General features: G+C 42.8%; 1 protein-coding gene and 1 long non-coding RNA gene across 4 annotated transcripts in view; one reads left to right on the top strand and one right to left on the bottom strand.

The window, feature by feature from the left end:
* Positions 1–22,066, top strand: part of Mical2 (microtubule associated monooxygenase, calponin and LIM domain containing 2) — a 204,407-nt gene that overhangs the window by 170,337 nt on the left and 12,004 nt on the right. For all 3 annotated transcript variants that reach the window (XM_063251901.1, XM_013148079.3, XM_013148078.3), the window contains 3 exons: positions 5,098–5,213; positions 9,862–9,954; positions 12,752–12,845. In XM_063251901.1, coding sequence (XP_063107971.1) covers positions 5,098–5,213; positions 9,862–9,954; positions 12,752–12,845 — 303 coding nt within the window. The remainder of the gene's footprint in view (positions 1–5,097; positions 5,214–9,861; positions 9,955–12,751; positions 12,846–22,066) is intronic.
* On the bottom strand, positions 8,493–16,639 carry LOC134476584 (uncharacterized). The gene is made up of 2 exons (XR_010048420.1): positions 16,448–16,639; positions 8,493–8,943 (listed from the first exon to the last, which is right to left on the bottom strand). It is a non-coding gene; the product is annotated as an uncharacterized LOC134476584 (long non-coding RNA).

The following is a 22,066-nucleotide window of genomic DNA, read 5'->3' as shown; positions in this document are numbered from 1 at the left end:
AGTGTATTTAACCACAGATTATCTTTGCTGTAGATATTTATCTGTATTGCTTATTAGATTAATGAAGTTCTCTTCTACCTCTAGCTTGATATTAGTTTTAATCATAAATAATACATTTAATCAATGCTATTTTGCATCTATTGAGATATTATATGATTTTTAACTTTATAAACTGTGTGTTATATTGATTTTATAAAATCTGTATGTTTATTACTTCTATAAATTTATATAGTTACATGTTAAATCAATTATAACCAACCTGGTCATAATTTAAAACCTTCTGTTGTACCACCATATTGAATTTACTATTTATTCTCACGAGTTTTGCACCTATATTAATGAATGATATTGGCCTGAGGTGTTTTTTTCTCTTTTTTCTTTTAAAGATAGTAATATCCAACAAAACAAAACAGAACAAAAGCAATCAAAACAAGGCAGCCAAATTGGTACAGAACTTCAAAGCAGGATATTAGGAAAACAACAATAGCTAACATAGGATATCTTATTTTCATAATAGTCCTTTCCATCAGACATAGCAAAATCAAACCAAAAACAAAACAGTAAAACCAATCAAAACAGAATATTGAGTACAGCAAAATAATCAGAACAAAGCAAAACCATGAGAACAATATTGGATTTCAAAGACAAGACAGAAGGAAATCCCCATATTTTCTGTATTGCATATTGTCATCCTCCCAAGAGATGCTCAGACCACTAGCTCCAGGCCTTCAAAATCCACCAAACAATGCAAGCATTTAGTTGCTTTATGTACCTTAGTTGCTATCAACTTAGCCTGTCGGAACCTTCTGATTGCTGACTGGGAGGCAGGGTGTTTGATTCTTAGCCCGTACACCAGCCAGAAGGCTCACGAGAGGCACTGTCTGACTTCTCTTTCTCTTCCTGGATCCCACACAGCTTGCACAGCTTACCAGAAAGGGTGGCTGATGGAACCTAAATATGTGTCCTAAACTGTCCACGCAGACAGTTTTATCTTTGTTTCTCTGTGTGCAATGTATTGGTTTGTTTCATCTTTTAAAGTTTTCTGTCTCTGATCTACAGCCATTTTATTATCACGAACTTCTGTGATTTTCTTTCTGATTATCCTGCTTATGATTTAATGGAACTTCTTGGAATTGTGAATTCGTGACTTTCATTCAGTTTGGAAGAGTTTCAACGGTACTGTGTCAACTACCATTTTTGATTCTGTTTCTCCTCACTTCTTTCTACCCTGCCAATCGTATGCATTTTAAACTACTTGATTTTATCATTGAGGTTCTGTTTATCTTTTCAGTTCATTCTGTTTGTTTTTCCCTTTGTGCATCCTTTTGAATAATTCTCATTGCTATTATTTAATGTCACTGATTTTGTTTTCCTTTTCAGGCTTTAATCTGCTGTTAAAATGATCCAGTGAAATTTTCATTTCAATTTTGCATTCTCATTTTGGTAGCTCTAATTAGTTGTTTCTTATATCTTTTACTTATCTCACATCCCTTACTTATCTTCATTAGGTTCTGTGCTATTTTAATCAATTAGTTACTTTATTTTTGTCTTTTTGAAGCAGGGTCTCGCTGTGCAGTTCCGGCTGGCCTAGGGCTTACTTTGTAGCCCAGGTTGGTCTTGAACTTGCAATGATCCTCCTGCCTCAGCCTCCTGAGTGCTGGGATTACAGGAGTGCGCCACCACACCCGGTTCTAATTAGTTATTTTAAATGGGCAAAACTTGTTATATTTATCTTACAAGGTCTGATGTTTGGCAGTGTATCCACTGTGGAATGACTCAGGACTAATTAACATATGAATTACCTCACATATTTAATATATTTTCTGGTATCTTCACTTAGCAATTTCAAGAACACAAAATATTATTATTAACCATCATCACCGTGTTTTACACTAGACCTCCTTGAAATGATTCCTTCCATTTAATTGAAATTTTAAATCCTTTGACCTATGTCCCTCTATCCTTTACTTCATAGTTATACCAGCCACCATTCTACTGCGCTTCTGTGCATTTCTATAATTTAATGTTTAAGATAATGTACAGAAATTCTACTGATGTTTGCATGTGAATTTTGTATATTTCAACTTTTCTAAATTCACTTATCAGTCCTATTAGGTTTGGGGTAGGGTTGATTTTAACAGCTGTAACAACTGTTTTTAGATCCTTGTCTGCTGATGGCATTATCTCTGTCACTTCTGGGCCTGCTTTTTGTTGACTGGTTTTGTCTTGATTATAAGTTATCTCCTGCTGCTTTACACACCTAGGAAATGTAGACCAGCCGCTAGTCTAGCATTGAATTGTCTAGATTTTGCTTCTGTGCTGAAAGAATGTTAAACAGTGAATGAGGGACATGCAGCAGGAAGGTAAAGTAACTGCTCCTTTCAAGGCTGGTACTGTTTCTTTTCCTTTCTTTTTTTCTTTTTGGACTGAGGATTGAACCCAGGACCTTTGCATGGAGCTTCTTCTCCCGTCCAACTTTTTTCATGTTAAAGTTTTTATTTTGGAACAGGGTCTTACTAGGTCATTAAATTGTCCAGGCTATGTTCTAATTTGTAGTCCTTCTGTATCATTCTTTCAGAGTGCTGGGATTACAGATGTGCACCTCCGTACCTGGCTTAAGCCTTGTTTCTAAGCTTTGTTCAGGTGTATCTGTAATAACCTTTAAGGCTAATTTATTTCTGTTAATAAGACCTGACTCTTCTGTGGTCTCTAATGCTTCAAATATCTGTTCTACTTTGGCTAGGTAGACTTAAACGTCTCCCAATCCTGTGAAAACTTTAGCATTGCTTAGCCTGCCACCTCCCCGTAGTTACTCACCCAACCTCATAGAATTCCTTCCTATGCATCCTCCAGGTACTATTAAGCAACAGATGCAGAAGGACTTCTATGATTATTTCTAAGGTTCTTTTCTTGCATAGCTCCCTCTCCCCCATGCTGGGCCCTACACATTCCACATGGCTTAGTTTGCCTAAATTCTGATCTATTCTTTCAGCTCAGTGAACCTGCTGCCCTTAGGCAATGTGACCTGGAGATGGCCTCCGGGCAGCATGCCACTGTGATTGTAGGGGTTTCTTCAAAGCTTCTGTTCTTGCCTTAAATACAGCTCTACACTGCCTATATTGTCTGATGTTTGGAAAAAGAGTCCTCACACGTTTTCTCCTGATTTCTAGTGCTTTGTGGCAGGACTAATTCCTGAATCAGTCGCCCTAACACAGCCAGTGTAGAACAATCAGTGAAGTTCTTAAAACTTCCAAACCAAAAGGGAACTCCAGAATCATTGGTTCTAGGATGGCAAAGCTAATGGGGGAGCGACTCAGAGGCTGTGTAAGTTTCTTCCTGCCACAAGTTTAAGAAAGGTGTAACATTTATTTGGATGTATTTTCTCCTCAATATCAGAATGAAATTCAATGGAAATATGTAGTTTTTGAAAGTTAGAAAAAGTTACAACTTTCAGCCTATGCATCTCCCATAAATGAAGGTTAATTAGGCAAGTTTTCTAATACAGGGATTGATGGCTGTGATGAAGACCACACTCGGTTCATCTCCTCCAGTCGGTACCTCCAAGTGTACCAGCTGCTGTGCTAGGCTCTTTGTTTTGATTCTCCTTCTGCTCCCAAGACAGTTCTCCAAGATAGAGATTATGATCAGGAGAAACTCGGTTAGTTCCTCATGCACTAAGAATGAAATACTCAGCGACTGAAGTACTGCCTGGTTATGCAGTGTCTGGGTCTGGGAAACAGTCTCAACTCACTGTGCTGGTTTCTGATTCTATCCTTACCTGAGCCTTCCCATCTGGCAAATTGAAGTGGAAAACACTGAACTCGCTCCCCAGAGGGGCTATGTTATTATATACATGTTTTGCATTATTTTGGTTTGAATAACAGCATATGTAAATGTGCTCCTGGAGGTTAAAATTACCCTTATTTTGTAAAACTTGGCCTCTCCCACTGGGGTAAACAGTTGCAAATTATGGGGAAGAGAAGGCAAGCTGGAGAGAAGGTTAGCTGCCTTGGAGCTGTGTCTCCTCTTCGTCACCCAAAACATACTTCTATTCAGCTGCCACCACAGAATGACAGTAGGTTTCTTATCACAGAGTCCCATCTTGTTTGGATACTCAGTGTCCAGGGTGGGTTTTGATCCAGATATTAATCACCAGCTCTGCATCAGGTAGATGCAAAGGGGCAGATGTTCTTGCTAAGAAAAATGAAGCCTCCGGTGGCACCTGGAAGCCCTTATCACACCTGGTCCCCAGCCAAATCAGAGAGATTCTGGTTAACGCTGGCACATCACAGCCCCCAGCCATTTCACTCCCATTGCGAGGTTGGCATGGCCCGGGACCTTGGTTCTCTCCCTCAGGCCCAGCATTGTTGAGCCATCCCTATCTTAAACTGCCTTTCCTGGCACTTGAATCATCACTTCGATGATGTGATAATATCTGCAAGTTGGGAAAATAAAAGTGGCATTTGTTTAGCCATAATTAATGAAATATTTATGTTGCATGAGACTATGTGATAAAACCTTAGGCTTAGAGTCCTTTTGCTTCTGATTACATTTGGGATTTTTTTTTCTATGACCAGACATTCTGACGCCAGCTCTTTTACACTGAGCAGATGTCATGTAGTAAAAATGGGTGCCAGATGCTGTGAGCCGCAGAAGGGCGATTTAAGAGCTGGCTCTGACTTTTTTTTTTTTTTTTTTTTTTTTTTTGCATTCAATTACTCTGCAGAACAAACCTTACACAAGCGTTTAGGTAATTCAGCTAACTTCAGACATGCATTTTAATAATAGATTTCATCTCTGAATGCATTGTAAACACACCGCACACCATATAAATGGTGTTTAAGGAATTAATTGATTTCTGCATAATACTTTTTTTTAATGTGAGGAGAGCTGCAAAGCTCTTGGCAGGGATCCAGAAATGTAATTAACGCGGAGGGCCACATTTGCAGTTGCCCTTAGGTACTGCCTCTCCCAGCTCCTGGCAGGTGCAGAGAGGAAAGGAGTGTGGTGAGCGGTGAGGGGGCAGGAGGGACAGCTTTGGGGGTGAAGCATGAACAGAAACTAACAGTTTGGTGAACTCTTCTGTTCCCATTTCAGGATCCAAGCATGATCAAGTTGGGGTACAGGTGAAAGAGGCTACCTCTTCTCTCTCTTCTACCACCTCCTCCTCTGCAGATGAAGAATCTGACCCCCAGCTTTCCCCAGGGCCACAGGTAACATCACTTGGAAAACCCACCATGGCATCAGTCCATGGGGACCATTTACCATCCAGATTTCAGACCCAATGTGGGCTCCAGCTGCAGAGATTTCACCAGGAGGATCTCACTTTATTGCATCTGACAGCAGCCCTTCTTTTTACCTGGAACCCCCCAAGAATTGTCTTCTTCAAAACATTTTCCCAGAGACTCAAACTGGGGAAGAGTGAAAAAAAAGAAACACACATATTTACTTGAAACCATTTGGTGACTGCAGCTCCTAAAGTGGAATTAATATGTGGTTCAACAGGAAAACCATTCAAAAAATTACAACAAGCAGATGCATATGTCCCCAAGGGAGGCACAGCTTCATTTAAGAAGCACTAGGGGCAGATTGCATGGAAAATGTTATGTTTATTCCAATCAGGACTATGAAATGAACCGTGCAGTTGCATGTAGACATGGGCACCCCAGGATCCTACTGGGGAAGGGACTTAGCTATGTACCCACTGGGGAGACTGCGATGTTCTTTGCTTGGTGACATACATGGAGGTCACATACATGGAGACAAGCGTCCATGACAAGGACTCACTGATATTTTCTTTATGCACTGGGGCTGGAACATTTCCACTGGGACTGGGGTTGGGGTGCTGAATGGCTAGACTTAAATGCTTCCCTGTGGACAGAGAAGTGGTTCACTGCTCTGGCAATGTTTATTTTTTGGAGCAGTGAGGAGGATTGGGGGGGGGCAAATTTATTTACTCAGACTCAACTTTTCCATATCTGGCATTAGGAGCTTTGGCATCATCTCAACTCACTCAAGGGTTCCAACTCCCCATGGCCCAGCAAGTCAAGAGGAAGCTGGGACGAGAGAGAGAGAGAGAGAGAGAGAGAGAGAGAGAGAGAGAGAGAGATTGAGATGGAGAGAAAATGAGCATGAATTTCTCATTTGTAAATGTGGGCTCCTCTGATTAGTTCAGTACTCAACACAAATGAGTTGTATGTTGTGTGGATTTCTGGGGTTGCTTACTCTCCCTGCTTCTCCTTGATTGACCCTAAATTAATCCTGTATTCAAATGAGACACAGAGCCCAGCATATGCCATCCCAGTACTCACAGAGTAGAAAAGAATGGAAGATTCTAGGCCCAGTCTCACAAATAGCTCCTTGTCCTCTTGCTGGCCCGGCATGGAGCTAGTTGTCACTGAAGCTTGCCATGTGGTAAAAGCATGCCCCCTTCGCCTGGCTTCTGACATGTCCAGATCTCACAGGAATGGGAGCTGGCAAGAGCGCTCCTTATTTATAACTTCCCAAAGGCTCACCCTGAAAGAACGACGGGAGGTTTCCATGCTCTGTTTCTTTGTCTCTTCTGTCCCACACAGGTGTGTCCCCAGCCAGGTGGCACAGAGCCCATGCTAGCTTTGCATGGGAAGCCGGAGACAGACTGTTCTCTTTGCCTCTTTTGTCGGCTCCTCCCCAACACACGTCTGGATCTCAGAGACCGAGGCAGGAAGACCGTGGCAGCTTGTCCTCGGTGCTGCCAGCTTTCTGCCTTTTCATTCATTGTCTTTTTCCTGCCCTCACCCTCAGCCTCTTTCCTGTCTGCATCTTCATCATCACTGAGGATATAAAAAGCAAACCTGTAATCCCAGCCCTCCAGGAGTCTGGGGTAGGAGGATTGTAAGTTCAAGCCCATCACAGGCAACTTAGTGATTTAGCCAGAGCCTGTCTCAAAATAAACAGTGAACAAAGGGTTGAGGATGTAGCTCAATTTGAAAATGCTGGGCTCGATTCTCCCTTCCTGGGGGCAGTGGGGACACTGAGCCTGGCCTACCACAATCCTGTATGAGTGTTCGTTGATAAAGCATCGTTCTTTTCTGCATCAACAGTTTTAAATAAAAAATGATAGATAAATGATTTCCTTTCTACCCCCGGGCTTCATTTTGCTGACTCTTGAGAAAGCAGTCAGAGTCTGATAGCTTTGCTGCTATCAGCACTAAGATCACATGGTGCTGTTGGGACAACCTCCCCTCCCACCCCTGAGTAGTATTAAAATATCTCCATGTAGAGGAAAATGCTGGCCTTTCTTTTGTAAAGGACTCACTCACCACAGGGCAGGGATCCTTGATGGGCTCCTGCAGAATGTGGCAGGAAAGGCAGTGTAGACTACAGGGAAATGTGGATGCTGGATCCAGCCTGCCGGGACTTAAGTCCTTTCTCCTCCAGTTAGTAGGTGTCTCCCTTTGGGCCATGTATTTATTCCCTCTGAGCTCTGATCATTACATTTGTCAAATCAGTACAATCTGAGGAATCAAAGAGATGACACAGGTGAAGAAATTAGTGTCTGGCACATGGCTCTCAACAAATGCTAGGATTCACTACATGAGTTCCTATGATGGAAGGCCCAGAGATACTTGTTGAGTAAATGAATTCATTCTCTACACAGATTGAGTTAGGTCATCTCTGGGTAGCAACCACTGTTGATCCGTACCACCCCTTGCCTGCTCCAGTCTTTCCCTAAAGATCAGAGCTGCTTAGTTGAAAGTCCTCCACATAAAAGGCTGAATGGAACCTTCCTGCAGAACAACTGATAGCCAATCTGGAGTAAACCCCCTAGAGCCAACAGGATGAGATGTGGAATAAATTGGATTCTGATCCAGGAGTGGTGCTGCATGTCTGTTATTCCAGCACTCAGGAGGCAGAAGGATTGTTGCAAGTTTGAGACCAGCCTGGGCTACAAAGTGAGCTCAAAGCCAGCCTGAACTGCATAGCAAGACCCTGTCTCAAAAAAACAATAATAAAGATAATAATAATAAGTTGAATTCTGAGTGATTAAATTTCCTTGCAAGAATGAAAATCTTTTGATTGTAGTTGCTTAGGAGAATTTTAGAAAAACAAACTTTGACACTGAGTGAACATTTTCCCTGCTCATCTAAGGAGGAAGAGCAGCCTCAAGCTGATACTTTCCTAAGAAAAGTGGGTTTTCCATCCACATCTACAGGAAGGGAGACAGAGTGACAAAGAGCCTGAAAAACATGTGCTGGAAAGATACAGTCTTTGGCTCTGTTTTGGACCGAGATTGCTGCAGCAAGGTCTTTTAGGTCTCTATTTCCCACTCAAGGAGTTAGAAGTGCGTATAAGCACTGATTCACCCACCGTGCTGATTGCCCGGTCCCCAGCTCAACTATCACAATTTTTAAACTCAGTATTCATTTCTACCAGCATTAAGAAAATTCTAGCATGTTCTAATCTTCATTGTAATATATAGAAAGTTGATAGGTAAGTTAAGAGAAGGCAAACTCGATACGATCCCAGTTTGAGCATTTATTTTGTGCATATGGATGTATTAGTGTGAGTATAAAAGGGATAAGCCTACATACCCAGACACAAAAATAAGCTTTAGAAAAAATAGTCACGCTAATTTATAACAGACATGCTGATGATAAAAATCACGCCATTTAACCGAGTGCATATCTCATGCCTTTTCCATGCATTCTGCAAAGGGCATGGCCTGTATCATCTCACTGCATCCTTATATCCCGGTGAATCACTCTCATTCTTCATAAGAGAACTCTGATGTTCAGAAATCTGAAAGACCAGCTGGAGCTCATGCCGTTAAGCTGGGATTTGATGGCAGCTTTTCCAGGCTTCTGGGCTCAGGACTCCACCCTTACTCTGCCGCTTCTCTGAGCAGAAATGTCCCCCAAGCTTGCCACACCACCACTTTGGCTTTTCTTTGGTGTCTAAAACCTAGAAGTGAAGGGACACTGTCAAATCTAGACATCGGTTTTACATGTGCGAATTTGAAAATTTGAATTCTCCTCTCCCTCGCTCTCTTTCTCTCCCTCTTTCTCCTTCTCTGTCTGTCTCTGTCTGTGCCTGTCCCTCTCTCTTTCTCTCTCCATGCCCAGGCACAGTTGGAATGGATTAGCAGCAAAGTGAGATAAGGCCAAAAGATTTTGTGCCTACCTCTAGCCAAGAAACACTTTTTGTTAAAATTATTTACATATAGATTTAAATGATCTCGTAGACCTAACCTAAGTCTATCTGAAGTTGTTCATTGGTTTTCATGTATTGAGTGTGCGTTTGCACGTGTGCGTGTGTGTGTATTCACTTGCCTGTCTATCCCACATCCATCATGCCTGAGCAGTAGCATAGCAGACATGTGAAATATAGTTCTTGTATATTCTTCAGCTGTACCCAATCAGTACTCATGAAAGCTACTCCCACTTGCACACACACACACACACACAAGTCTCCTATTCCAGCACCTACTAGCCACATATTGCTACTTAAATTTTATATTTAAATTGTTAAATAAAATTTGATTTCTTATGCACACTCCTCACTTCCAGTGCCCAATAGACTAGTGGCATCTGTATTTTATTTTATGGGTTTTTGTTTGTTTGTTTTTGTACCAGGGATCGAACTCACAACTTCACACTTGCCAGACAGGTGCTTACACCGCTGAGCTAAATCCCCAGCCCTGCATCTGTATTTTATACAGCCTAGCTAAAGGTCACTTGCATCACTGCAGAAAATCTTATGGATGTCATTGTTCTAGAACTGAAACAACAGCTAAGAACTACTGGAAAGGCAATGATGCTATTTTGTAAAGTTCAACCTATTTTGATCAGTCCTATTTTTTCTTCTTATTGGTTTTCACAGGACAAGAAGACACTCAGAAGAAGAAGAAAGCTGGAAAAAGCAACAAGGCAGTTGGCTAAGCAAGAAGAGTTGAAAAGACTCCATAAAGCTCAGGTCAGAAACCAACCTGAGATGGGAGAGTGGGCTTGGGGTCTAGGATCCTGGGATCGGGATGGGAAAGCCCTTTGGGCGTCTGTACTGGGGACAAGCCAGCTTCTCTTCTCTGAGGGACCAGGTTTGTGGCCATCCTGAAAGCCCTGGCTTCATCCTTAGCAAGGCTCTAGGGCTGGGGAGCCCAGGTATTGAGCTGGCCCATGGCGAACCACCTTTGCGTGTGCAGTTAGAGCCTTGCAAAGAGAGGCTGAAACAATCACCAGCTGGTGGCCTTGGGGCTTGCTGGACCTGACTGACATATAATGATGGCCTTCATTTTGTCCTTTCTGTGAGGACACAGCTCTTCCACCAACCCCCTGACTATGTCTTTGTTAAACTGACAGCTATGAGGACTTGTCTCCATTGCAAGATTAGCTGAAGACATAAGTATCCAGAATTCTAGATTCTAGATTTCCTAACCCTCTGGTTTACTCCAAACATTTCTGCCCAAGGAGATCTGCCGAGTTCCATCAGAGACAGGGAAAACAAAGCAGAAAGTCTAGACATTCTCCATCTACCTGAGGATCCCAAGTGAGCCTTGAAGAACATTCGGGTTTCAGGATAATAGGACTTAGGATGACCACTTAACCCATTTACCCTTCCACCACTTTCTCCAGTTAAGCCATTGCTCTGGCATAACTGCAGTGTTAGTCACCTGCCTAGTACTATAACAGAATATCCGAGACAATGAGTTTAAAACAGATGACAGGTTTATCTGGTCTCTCAGTGTCTACATTCTAGTTCCTGATCAGTTGCCACAGTTATAGCTCAGTAGCATTAGTGCCTGTCTGGCAAGTGCCAGGTCCTGAGTTCAATTCCCAGCACCAAAAATAAAAAAAGAGTACCATGGGAAGGAAACCTTTGGGGGACATTCCAGACCCACACTATAGCATCATGTAAGTTGTTTATAACAAGAGGGAAGTTACTGAATTCAGTCCCCTGTACCTTCCTCCTGGCTGACTCGGGCTACCTGCGAGCCATGGACAGAGACAACTCCTATGAGCTCACCTCTGTCTCAACTTCTAAAATGGGTTTCCTTGGAGCATTTCAAATTTTCCTTCTAAGAACAAAACAAGTCTTTATGCTACCAGTTGGCAAACTTGGCAATTTCATACTCCAGGCGGAAAGTGGTAATAAGAGAAGAATCACAAGGGCCTTTTGAGTCCTAACCTTCTGGCACCCGAAGCGGGCCTTTTTGATCTCTTAGTTCCTAAAGAATGACCTCTGGGCCAGTGTGCTTTTAGTGCCATAGCAAAATACCACAGGTGGAGTGGCTTACACAATAAATATTTGTTTCTTCCCAGTTTTAGAGGCTAAAAGCGCCAGATCAAGGTGCTGTCAGATTTGGTGTCTGGCAAAGTCTCCACCCTGGCTTGTAGACAGGTGCTTTCCCTCCGTGTCCTCACATGGTCTTTTTGAGAGGAAAGGAAAGCACTAATGTTTCTTCTTCTTATTATGAGGGCACAGGTTTTATAAGATGAGGGCCCCGCCCTTCTGGCCTCACTAACCCTTTATTACCTCCTAGTAAGCCCTGTCTCCAAACATAGTCATGTTGGGAGTTAGGGTCTCAATGTAGGAATTTTGGGAAAATATTGTTTAGTCCATAACAACCAAGTAGCTATAACTGCATAATAATCCGTTATTATTAATAAAATTATTTAAATGTTTCCGTTCTTTAGCAATTCTATACCATACCAGTAAGAGGTAAATTTATAGATAGAATTGTCTTGAAAAGAGAGACAGGAAGAGGGCACAAAATGATTGGTAATTATAATAGAATCCCCCATACTTTACATTTTATGTTTGGGGTTTATAAGCTCATAGCTGGGAAACCAAGAGCCAGGTGAGAGCTTGGGCCTCACCCTGGTCAGATCTCCGCGTGGGGGCAGAGGCAGCTCAGCCCCTGGATACGAGACTTGAGGGAAAATTTAGGAGGATTTGGGGTTGAAGAACAAGGGGAGTGAGAGAGTTGAAGGCCAGCAGAGGAGGAACGCGGGTGCTCCCGCCTTGAATACGCCTGCTCGGTCAGGTGCAAAGCCTCTTTTGGCAGTGGGGCTTGAGAAAGCGGAGAACATTGATGGGGACGGACAAACTTACAGCTTCCCAACAACTGTCCTCCCTCATAGACCCAACAGAGGATTAAGTAGCAGGAAAATTACACATACAAATGCAAGCCCAGCCATGATCCCAGACCTTCCAAGGTGTTCATGGTGAATCTGAGCAGAGTATGAGTTACTCCTTAACGGGCTAAATAGCGTGTGTCTTGTCTTTATGACTGGTTGGTAACAAAGGCACGATGCGTGTCTACAGTGGAAGCACTGTGGCATCAGACTGTACAGCAAGAAAGAGCAGGTGCTATTTGTAGCCTGGAACAAGAGCAGGACAACCCAAAAATGAACACCACGCTCCAAAAGCTGGCCTAGGTCTCCTGTCCGGACCAGCTTGTTAGGGGGTACAGTCCTGTTCCTTCTGGGAAATAGAATGGGAGCAGATGCCATCTTCACCCCAGCCCAACCCTACTCTGTGGTAGCTGTGGCCCTGTCGCTGTGCCATGATATAGTCAGATGCTGTGGGCTCTGAGGAGTCCCAGTGCCACAAGGATCACCCAACTCCTCCTGTCTTAAAGGACACTGGTGTGATTAACAGTTTCTCAGGGCAGCAATATCACCCTCTTTCTCTTGGAGAGTCAGTGACAGAATCACCCTCCTTGTATAACTGTGTCCAAAGTCCACTGTGATATGTGACCCTGGCATTACAGGCCATCCAGAGGCAGCTGGAGGAAGTTGAAGAGCGGCAGAGGGCATCAGAGATCCAGGGTGTGAGGCTGGAGAAGGCTTTGCGAGGAGAAGCAGGTACGGTTTCCATCCTGGCAGCTCTGGGGAGCAAGCGTGGGTCTGGGTCTGCAGTCTGACAATAGTGCTGGTCCTATCATGGCCAACACCAAGGAAAACTTGTCACCCGTTTGGGATCTGTCAATATGGACAGGTGGTACCAAGTTCACATTGCTTTCCTCTTTAAAAGTCAAATTAGTTTTGCCATTTGAAGGGCCTCCTGGCCATGATCAATCTGTGGGCCTTGTAATTGGACTTCTGGTATACCCAGATCTACTGCCTTGAATGAATGTTTTTGCCATTTAGGGGTTAGGGCAGATTCAGGAGACATCACTGGGCATTCAGGTAATGCCTGTGACTCAAAGCCCAGAGTTAAAGTCCTAGTGTCTCTCTTCCCTTTCTAAACCTTGGGCTGCTTACTTTATGAACTTTCATCTAAAATGGGCACATTCATGGTTTTCTATGTCACAAATAAGATGAAGATTAACAGGGCACGATGGTGTACACCTGTAATGCCAGCACTCAGGAGGCTGAGGCAAGAGGATTGCTAGGAGTTTGGGATCAGCCTGCAACTACATAGTGAGAACCTGTCTCAAAAAAAAAAAAAAATTAAAGAAGAAATTTCATGTGATGCTTAATTTAATTAGCACATGGCCCAAGGTAAAGCAGCAGATGATAGCCATCTCCCTGAGGGCTTCAGATTCTTCTGTTCAAACACAGGACTCCTCTGGAGACAGCCTTTCAGGTACTAGATGTCCAGACACTGGGTCTGGAACCGTTTGTATGGCACAGTTTCTGTCTTGAGAAGTTTATAGCCCGGCGATGGATGCAGCATGCAAAGAGATAAGCCACATGGCAGTGGAATAAGCCCTGAGACAGGACAGCATGAGCAAGCCCTGGGAACAGACCCAGGACCTGAGGCCTGGTTTCCTGGGAGGGGACATGGAGCTGGGCATCAGAGGGGAACAGGGGTCAGCAGAGGTGAGCAGACTGTTCTGACAGAGAGAGCAGCACCTACCAAGGCCAAGGCAGGAAATATTGTAACAAAAGAGGAGCCAGCAGGGATTTTTAGGTGGGAGGGGACAAAGACAGCTACATTCTCTGGACACTGTCTGGGGCCACGTGGCTGAGGCATGGCAGGGGTGCGCAGAGTGTGCTGGGGGGTTGTCTCTTTGGTTTTGTGCCATGAAGCCTTTGGTCTTCCAAACTGGGGACCCTAAATGTGAACAACGGAACACTGAAAACTCCTGTCTCTGTACGCAGAGTCTTGGGCGAACACACTGGTGAAAGGGGAGCTTCTCAATTCTGTTCAAAGTGCAGTTACCTGAGAATGGTGATGTTAGCAAGGCAGATCCAGATTTTCTGAGGCCAGGAGCTCACACAGATGTGCAGAGGTGTGAGAGCTACTTCCAGAGCCTCCCAAAGGGCCCCCCCCCAAATAGGGTTGATCGCTGCATGGCTCCAAAATGGTCAGTAGCTAGAAGAGAAACATTAGGGGTAAACTTTTCCCCTCTGTGCCTCAGTCTCTTGCTTGTGGTGCCAGCGTGATGGTCATTCCTGTTTCTTGCATTTATAGTGAAGATTAGTAATAAACATTTATGTGAAAGCTTACCTCATGCCTAGCCCAGGGTAAATGATTAACCAGTGTTTGTTCCTTTTTTACTAAATTGCACTGTGGACTTCCTTGTAAAGAGAACCCACATTGTCCATCAGAATTAGGCTTCTTTACAGAAACAATGTGTGTCTCTTACTGCTTGGACTGAGTCATGGCCTGTCTCCATTGCTGCTATTGGGACTTTTTGGTGGGATGACCTGCCCTTGTTTGGTGTTTGGTAATATTCCCAAACAAGGAGGCTCCGCTACCGTCTTCAGGAATCTGGAGGCAGCCTGAGGAATGGAAAGGACATACTGGGAATCTAGAACATCTTTCACTTGGCTGTTAGCAACACATGCTGACTCATGGCATGGTAGGAAAAGTGTAGGCATCAGAGAGCTCTGTGTTCAAATTCTGGTCCTTCTGATTAGGCTGATTGCCCTGGAAAAGTCACCTAATCTCTCTGGCCTGAGAAGTCTCATTTGAAAAATGAAAATAATAATCCCCACAATACCTACTGGACCATTTTGAAAATTAGGGTGTTGGTGTGCAAAGTACCAGAGAGTCTACTAATGTTGTAGACACTCAAAGAACACTACCTAATATTATCTTACAAAATAGTGTTAAGGATTCACATGCATACACTTTTAAAGAATTATCTAATTGTGATAGCTTGAAATTTAAATTATAGATACCATTTATAAAACTTCTGAAAATCTCCTTCACTTTCAAATGTCAGGAAGAAGAGAGAGAGAGAGAGAGAAGCTATTTTGAGTGATACCTAAAGAAATCTGGCCAGCTAGTAGGATATTCAAAGGTGTGCCAAACTAGCCAGAAGATAGATTCTATTCATTGCCTTTATATCATTGGTAATTTAATTCTGCTGTTAAGTTTATAGGCCTTTTCTCCTTGAATGTCCTCCTGGGGTGACAGATGTAGATCAACAAGGGGCTGGAGATAAATAGAGTCAAGTCAAGGAGAGCGGCCCCAAAGGAAACCAAATGGAAGATATGCAAGCCAGGCCATCAAAATTAATACACTCTAACCCGTAATAACATTTGTGCAATAATAATATTCCTTTGCGCTCAATATTCTATCTAGGCCCTTCAAGAGATTGGCCTGTTGCTTAATGAATGACCGATGCTTATTAGGTTAAGTTGTATTTGAGCTGGCCTGTGCTGCTCCGGTTCAAATGATTTAATGGGAATTATTTAATAGGTATTATTAGGATAATTAGAAAATGATCACAGTTAGGCAATAATATTGAGCTATAAAGGTTGTGAATAACCAAATTTAGAGACAGGCCTGAAAACAGGAGTAGCCTGCGACAGTTAGGCAAGGCTCCTCTAATAATTATGTGAGCCAGCTGAAAGAGTCTTTTGTTCCTGGGAGTTATTCATTAGGCCGGCATTGAATTAGAGGAAAGGAGGGGGTTGCAGATTGAGGGCCCTGATGGCTGATGAGCAAAACAAGGCTTTGATGAGCTCCTAATTGTCAGGACAACAATTCCTGCTTTCTTTTTTTCTAACAGTCAGAAATAAGCTCCCCTGCCCCGCAGGATGGATTTCTCCCATTTTGTCCAGGAAAGAGAAACAGAGAAAAGCAGAAATCTAACAATCCGCCCCAGATGATAAACCATTGCTTCACAGCGCGTGCGTGCGTGTGTGTGTGTGTGTGTGTGTGTGTGTGTGTGTTTGGGTGTGTGTGTGCACGCGCACACGCACACACATGTGCTAGGCATTTTTAACAAAGGTCCTGGAGTCTCCTGCTGTCCCAGGTGCCAGGTAAGGATCAGCATGTGGAATGGCCTGATTCCTCTGGGTGTCACTTCTTTCTGTGTGAGAGGCCAAGCCTGGCTTTGCCAGCCCCTAAGACTCTTCTTCATGCAAGCACTGTGCTACCCATGGTTTGTTGATTGTCAAGACGGTGGTCAGTGTTACATACTGGAGCTCTGGGTTTCCAGAGTCTAGCACAAGACCACTGTCCAAACTTAGGTGGCCTGGATGCCAAACCTGGGCGTTCTCATTACCTGGAGATGAGTGGAATCTGATGAAAACTGACAGCAGCTTCAAAGGAGAAAGGAGGCATCCCGCAGGAAGGCGGAGGAGCATTATTCCTCCCGCAGAGCTTCACACCCTGTGTCAGCTGGTTGTCTGCGTTCAGCTGCTTGCTCTCTTTTGAAGCCCACTGCTTTCACCTTCACAAAGATGAAGAGATCTGCAAGGACGTTGCAGGCTGAGTGAGGCTGCCAGCAGATGGCAGCAGGGACACGCATTGGAGGGGAAAATTTCATGGAAAACCTAGCCAGGAAGAGGGAAGTAGTTTGGCTCACCCTCCATGGTTTTCATCTTGACTGCTGCTGAGGAACAGAAGGAATTGCATTTCCTGGATAATGTAACAGCAAAGAATCCTGGAAGAACACAGATATTAGAATCAGACACATCTGAGCTTGAATCTCAGTCTGGCCAGTTATACAACTGTTGCCTCTCTGCCAAATGTCCTCATCTGTAAAATGGGGCCAGTGATACCGACTTCATGGGGATGCTGTCAAGCAAAAATTAAATGCTACAGTGTGAGTAAAGCACCTGGACAAGGGCTGGCATATACACAATGTTCAAACAAATGTAATTCCTGCACTTTTCTTTTATAGCCCTTCATAAGACCCAACTGGATGGTCCACAACTTCTCAAACTGTACTCACATGTTCATTAACTCACATTCATTTATAACTTCATTCCCTGGAAGAGATTTAATTTGGTTTCTCTTAACACATGGAGTTCACACACTCGGTCCATGTAAGAACCTCAGTGCAGACTCATGCTGTACTGCAACGAAACAACTCGGCACAAGCAATTCAACATGAGAGCAAAACACCATGGTTCTTGACATGTGCCTTTTGGACAGTTTGCCAGAATGTGGGAATGGGTTTCAGGGAAAGACTATCCTTTTGGTAATCTTCCATAACTATTTGTTCTCCGTGTGTACTGAAAGACATTGAGTTTGAGGTTATGCATTCTTTTTTTTTTTTTTTTTTTTTTTTTTTTTTGGTCTTTTTCCTTTTTATCGGTACCGGGATTGAACTCATGACTGCCTGCTTGCAAGGCAGGTGCTTATGCCACTGAGCTAAATCCCCAGCTCCTTGAGGTTATGCACTCTTGACAGCCCTTATCTGTGCTGGTCACTGTGCTTTCAGGGGTCCACAGAGCAGCAAAAGAGTTGAGGTCCCTGGTGGTTCTCAAGAAGCCTGATTAAATTCAGGTGGCCTTAAAAATGGAACCACTGTTTATATTTTATTACATAATATGATCTAATAAGATGGGACATTGTCAGGAAAGAACTCTAATATTATACAGAGTGTCCAGGAGTAACAGGAATCCAGAGTTCATGAAGCAAGCAGAGAGTGCTAGACATAAACAATGGGATTCAGTGCCTTTGGGGAAGGGAGTTTGCTACTCCCTAGCGAATAGCAGAAGCACAGCAAGGTGGCACAGCTGGCCTGTCCTCAAGTCCTAGGATGTGATACGATGGTCCCAGAAGGCACCTGTGCACACCAAGGGTCGTGCTGTACCTAAAGGGGTGCAGGCAAAGAATTCAGCGGTTTTGACAGCAAGTGGTAAATGGATTCATCTCCTCTTCCTACGAAGCAAGTGGTTGTGTTGGGCCCCACTGTGGTGTCCTCAAGGATAGAAATAGTCCAAGGATGGAGGCCATGTGGTTTGGCTCAGTTAGCTCCCGGTCTGTGGAAGACTGCCTTGCTCAACAAATTGCAGCCATCCACCTATTGGGTGTTCTCTGTTTCCAACTTCACTGGCCCCTCTGTTAAAAAGTCAGAGCCCTCTGTGCAGACCAGGTGTTGAGAAGGCAGAGCTCTGAGTACATTGCATCTCTCAGGCTCCTTATACAGGAAAGGGAAAAAGGAAAGGCCTCCTGAGGTGAAAGAAAAGAAGGTCCCAGCACAGAACACACCTATAAACCCATTTATTCTGGGGCTAAGGCAAGAGGAGCACAATTTTGAGGAACAGAAGCCAAGGCAACTTAGCAAGACTCCGTTTCAAAATTTAAAAAATAGAGGCTGGGGATTTAGCTCAGCGGCATAAGCACCTGCCTTGCAAGCATGTGGTCGTGAGTTTGATCCCTGGTACCGGTAAAAATACAAAAAAAAAAAAAAAAAATTAAAAATAGGGCTGGGGATGTAGCTCAGCAGTAGAAGGCCCTATGTCCAAAATTCTACGATATTTGTTTGGTGATAGCGCACTTACCTAATATGCACTGGCCCTGATTTCAGTCCCCAGTATCCCCCCACCACATACACATACAAAGACAGAATAAACAAAGAAGAACTAAAAAGGGCAGATAAAACCTAAAATACAGCAAAAATTTTTAAAGAATTCAATGAAAACTAATCCCAGTAATTTTAAAATTCATTGATACATGTGTGATACAGCCGTCACCATATTGAAAAATTAAAAAGGAAAACCTGACTATCTTACCTATAGAAGAAAGATAATCATTTGACAAAATTCAAACCTATTTGCAGATACAAAAAAGATTTTAGCAAAAGAAGCAATAGGACTTTCTTAATTGGAAGGTTAGCTTCTGAAATCCTGCAAAACATCACTGTTGAGTAGAAGCATTCATTTAAAAATCAGTCATCAGGTTGCCTGCCTCTTGTTCCATCGTCTGTTCAGCATGGTGCAGGATGGACCAGCCAGTCTGGTGAGACAAGACAGGGCAGAACACAATATTTGCAAAGGAAGAACACATTCTTATTTTTTCCAGATGATAGATAGTCTATATTGGAAAATCTAAGTGAATGCACAAATAAACTATTAAAAATAGTAAGGACCAATAACACACTGACTAATAAGATCAAAATAGAAAAATAAGTTGTATTTCTAATGCCTCAACATCATCTTTGTCACCAACAGAATGTAATGACAAAGATGAGATCACTTATAGTAACATCGAAAATAAAAATAAGTAGATCTATCAAAAAATGCACACCACTTTTATAAAACCAATTGTAATGCTTTACTGAAAGTCACCAAAGAGAGCAAACATAATCTCACATGTATAAAAACTAGCTACAAACCAGAAGTAGCACTGTAGACCACAGGAAATAATGATTCAGAGACTACTGATTTTTCAAACAGGAAAAGTGTACTCTTTGGCCTTGTAAGCATATTAACTCCATACAGATTAAAGTTTCAATGTGAAAAATAAAATTTCAAAAGTGAAGAATCTTCTGTGACCTCAACTTGGTAGTCAATACACATCAGTGAAATGAAAAGCAACTTACTCAGAAAATGTATTTGCAAAAAACAGAACCAAGAAAGTAGTATTATAGAGTATTCTCAAACTCTTATAAATCAATAAGAAGTAAGTAAATAACCCAATGTGAAAATAGGTAAATAATAAATACATTTTGTAAAGAATAACAAATGACCAATGAATGCATAAAAACACAGATCTCATTAGTAACTAGGAAAACATAAATTCAGACTACAATAAACTTTTAAACTGTTAAAAATATGAAGATACTAATATTTAACAAGGATGAAGAAGAAAGTTTTATTTGGTGTCAGTGGGAGTGTAGATTGTCACGTGTTTGGCTTTTTGCTATAAAGCTGAATGAACGTTTGCATGATATACAATCCAAGAACTTCATGCCTAAGCATACCTTCCAGAGAAACTTGCCCGCATGGATCAGAAGACAAATACAAGAATCTTCGTAACAGCATCATTCATAATAGCAAAACCCCATTTCAGATCTCTAGTAATGGGAAAATAGATTATTTGTGGCATGGTCAGACAACTGAATGGTACTCATACAGCAGTAAAAAGGAGCATCATGAATGTGTTTTCTCAATGCATATTGAATTTAAGGAAAACAAGATGTAGAAGACTACATATGGTATGATGCCATTTCAAGAAAGCTTACAAGCAAGAAAAACTAATTTTCGAAAGATGAGAAGGTACCTAGCTTAAAAAAGTAACCTGAGAGGTTTTTCAGTAGCATCCTCTGGCCCACAGAAAGGACTCATGATTTGATGCTGTTTCCTGGGATTGTCAAGAATGAATCAGTCCAGACTTACTGCCTAGTTCCTGGATTATCATCCTCCTAGATGAGGAGCCACATGAGGCCGATGTTGCCAGAGCTCTGGGTACTGAAGACTGGCACATACATTTTTAAATGAAACAAGTTGATGGATGAGCACTAGAGCTGAGAACAAAAGCCAGTCCCTGAACTCTAGCCAGTCTGGGGAAGACATTCTACAGGGTGCTGCTGAGAGTTCCAGCCACAATTCCTCTAGTGCCCCCCTAAAGCCTCAGATCATCAGTGATAATGTCCAGTGCATGAACAAAATTGCAACAAACCCCAAATTAGGACTTCTCAGAGATTCTAAGGAGGTAGAAAATCACATCCAAAGAATTAATTATGAATCAGACAGCAAAACAAGCCTCAACTTGGAAAAACCGCATACCAATACACAAGCAGAAATATTCAGCAATACCTATAAAAGAAAATGCTTTTTTTTAAAAAACTATGACTTTAAAGAGCAGATTGTCCATTGTTCTGTTACTATTCATCCAGAAAAAGGTTACTGACCATTACATGCCAGTCACCTTAGGGTAAGCAGGCACTAAGAGGTACCAGGCTTATTGAACCAGATTATAGAGAGTTGTTGAAGAATTTCAGGAAGGATTTAAATTACTTTGCATTCTGTGGAGCACTCTGGGACAAATGTGGGTCAATAGAAATGACTGCTAATGAAAAGTTGTTTGGCTTGATATGAGGGCACAGAAGCGAGTACAGAACCAGTTGCCGGTGGAGCCATGCAGGATGAAAGGAAGGACTGAATATCTGGGCTATTCTGATGCCAGCCAGAGGCCAATGGCCTTCTGGCTACACCATTCTAGCCATGAGCTGGTTCCTCATTGAAGCAGTCATAGTCCTGACCCAAAAGGGCTGTCAGCACTATAAGGGGAGCCAGGGGGCTGGTTGGAGGTATGGGTGCTAAAGAGTATATGTAGGTGCAGGGACTCTAATCTTTCCAAGAAGTATTGATGATCCACCAAAAACAACTGACCAGATAAGACTTTTTATTAATTTTGAATTTTTATAAAGTGCATCTATGTATAATGATGTCAAGGGCTACCCTCTAGCTGGGTCCAAAGGGCAAACAGAAAACTAATCATTATGGAACTGGAAGAAAAAACAAGGAAGTAATAACAGTTAGACAGCTGACTGAAGAACCACACAGAGCACTGTGCTAACCAGATTCCGTGTGCTGCCTCAGTTAATTTCCCTAAGCAGCGTGTGAAGTAGAACTGTCAACATCTCCACTTTCCCCTGGGGAAATCAAGGTAGGGAGACAAGAGATTACTGTATTTGCCTAACTCACACGTTTGCAAGTGGCAGGGCCAGGCCTGAGCGATCTCAGAGCCCATGGCTTCTTCACATCATTTTACTGCAGAGACGGTGAGGGGGGATGCTATTCAGACTTCATCAGAACCTACAAGGACAGAATCTAACTGGTGACAGTGAGTCAGAGGGAAATGGAGGAAACTCTCAGTGCGTTGTTGGAGTTAAGAACAAGGTCCTCTTATGCCCAGTGCTTTGGGGAGGTAGATTCCCCAGAAACTC

This window comes from Cavia porcellus, unplaced genomic scaffold (assembly GCF_034190915.1).
Source record: "Cavia porcellus strain 051 isolate PalLab524CR breed Dunkin Hartley unplaced genomic scaffold, mCavPor4.1 scaffold_6, whole genome shotgun sequence".
In the NCBI taxonomy this organism is placed as follows: domain Eukaryota; kingdom Metazoa; phylum Chordata; class Mammalia; order Rodentia; family Caviidae; genus Cavia; species Cavia porcellus.
The sequence above is the reverse complement of the archived record's forward strand: the minus strand, read 5'-3'. Positions and strand labels throughout refer to the sequence as shown.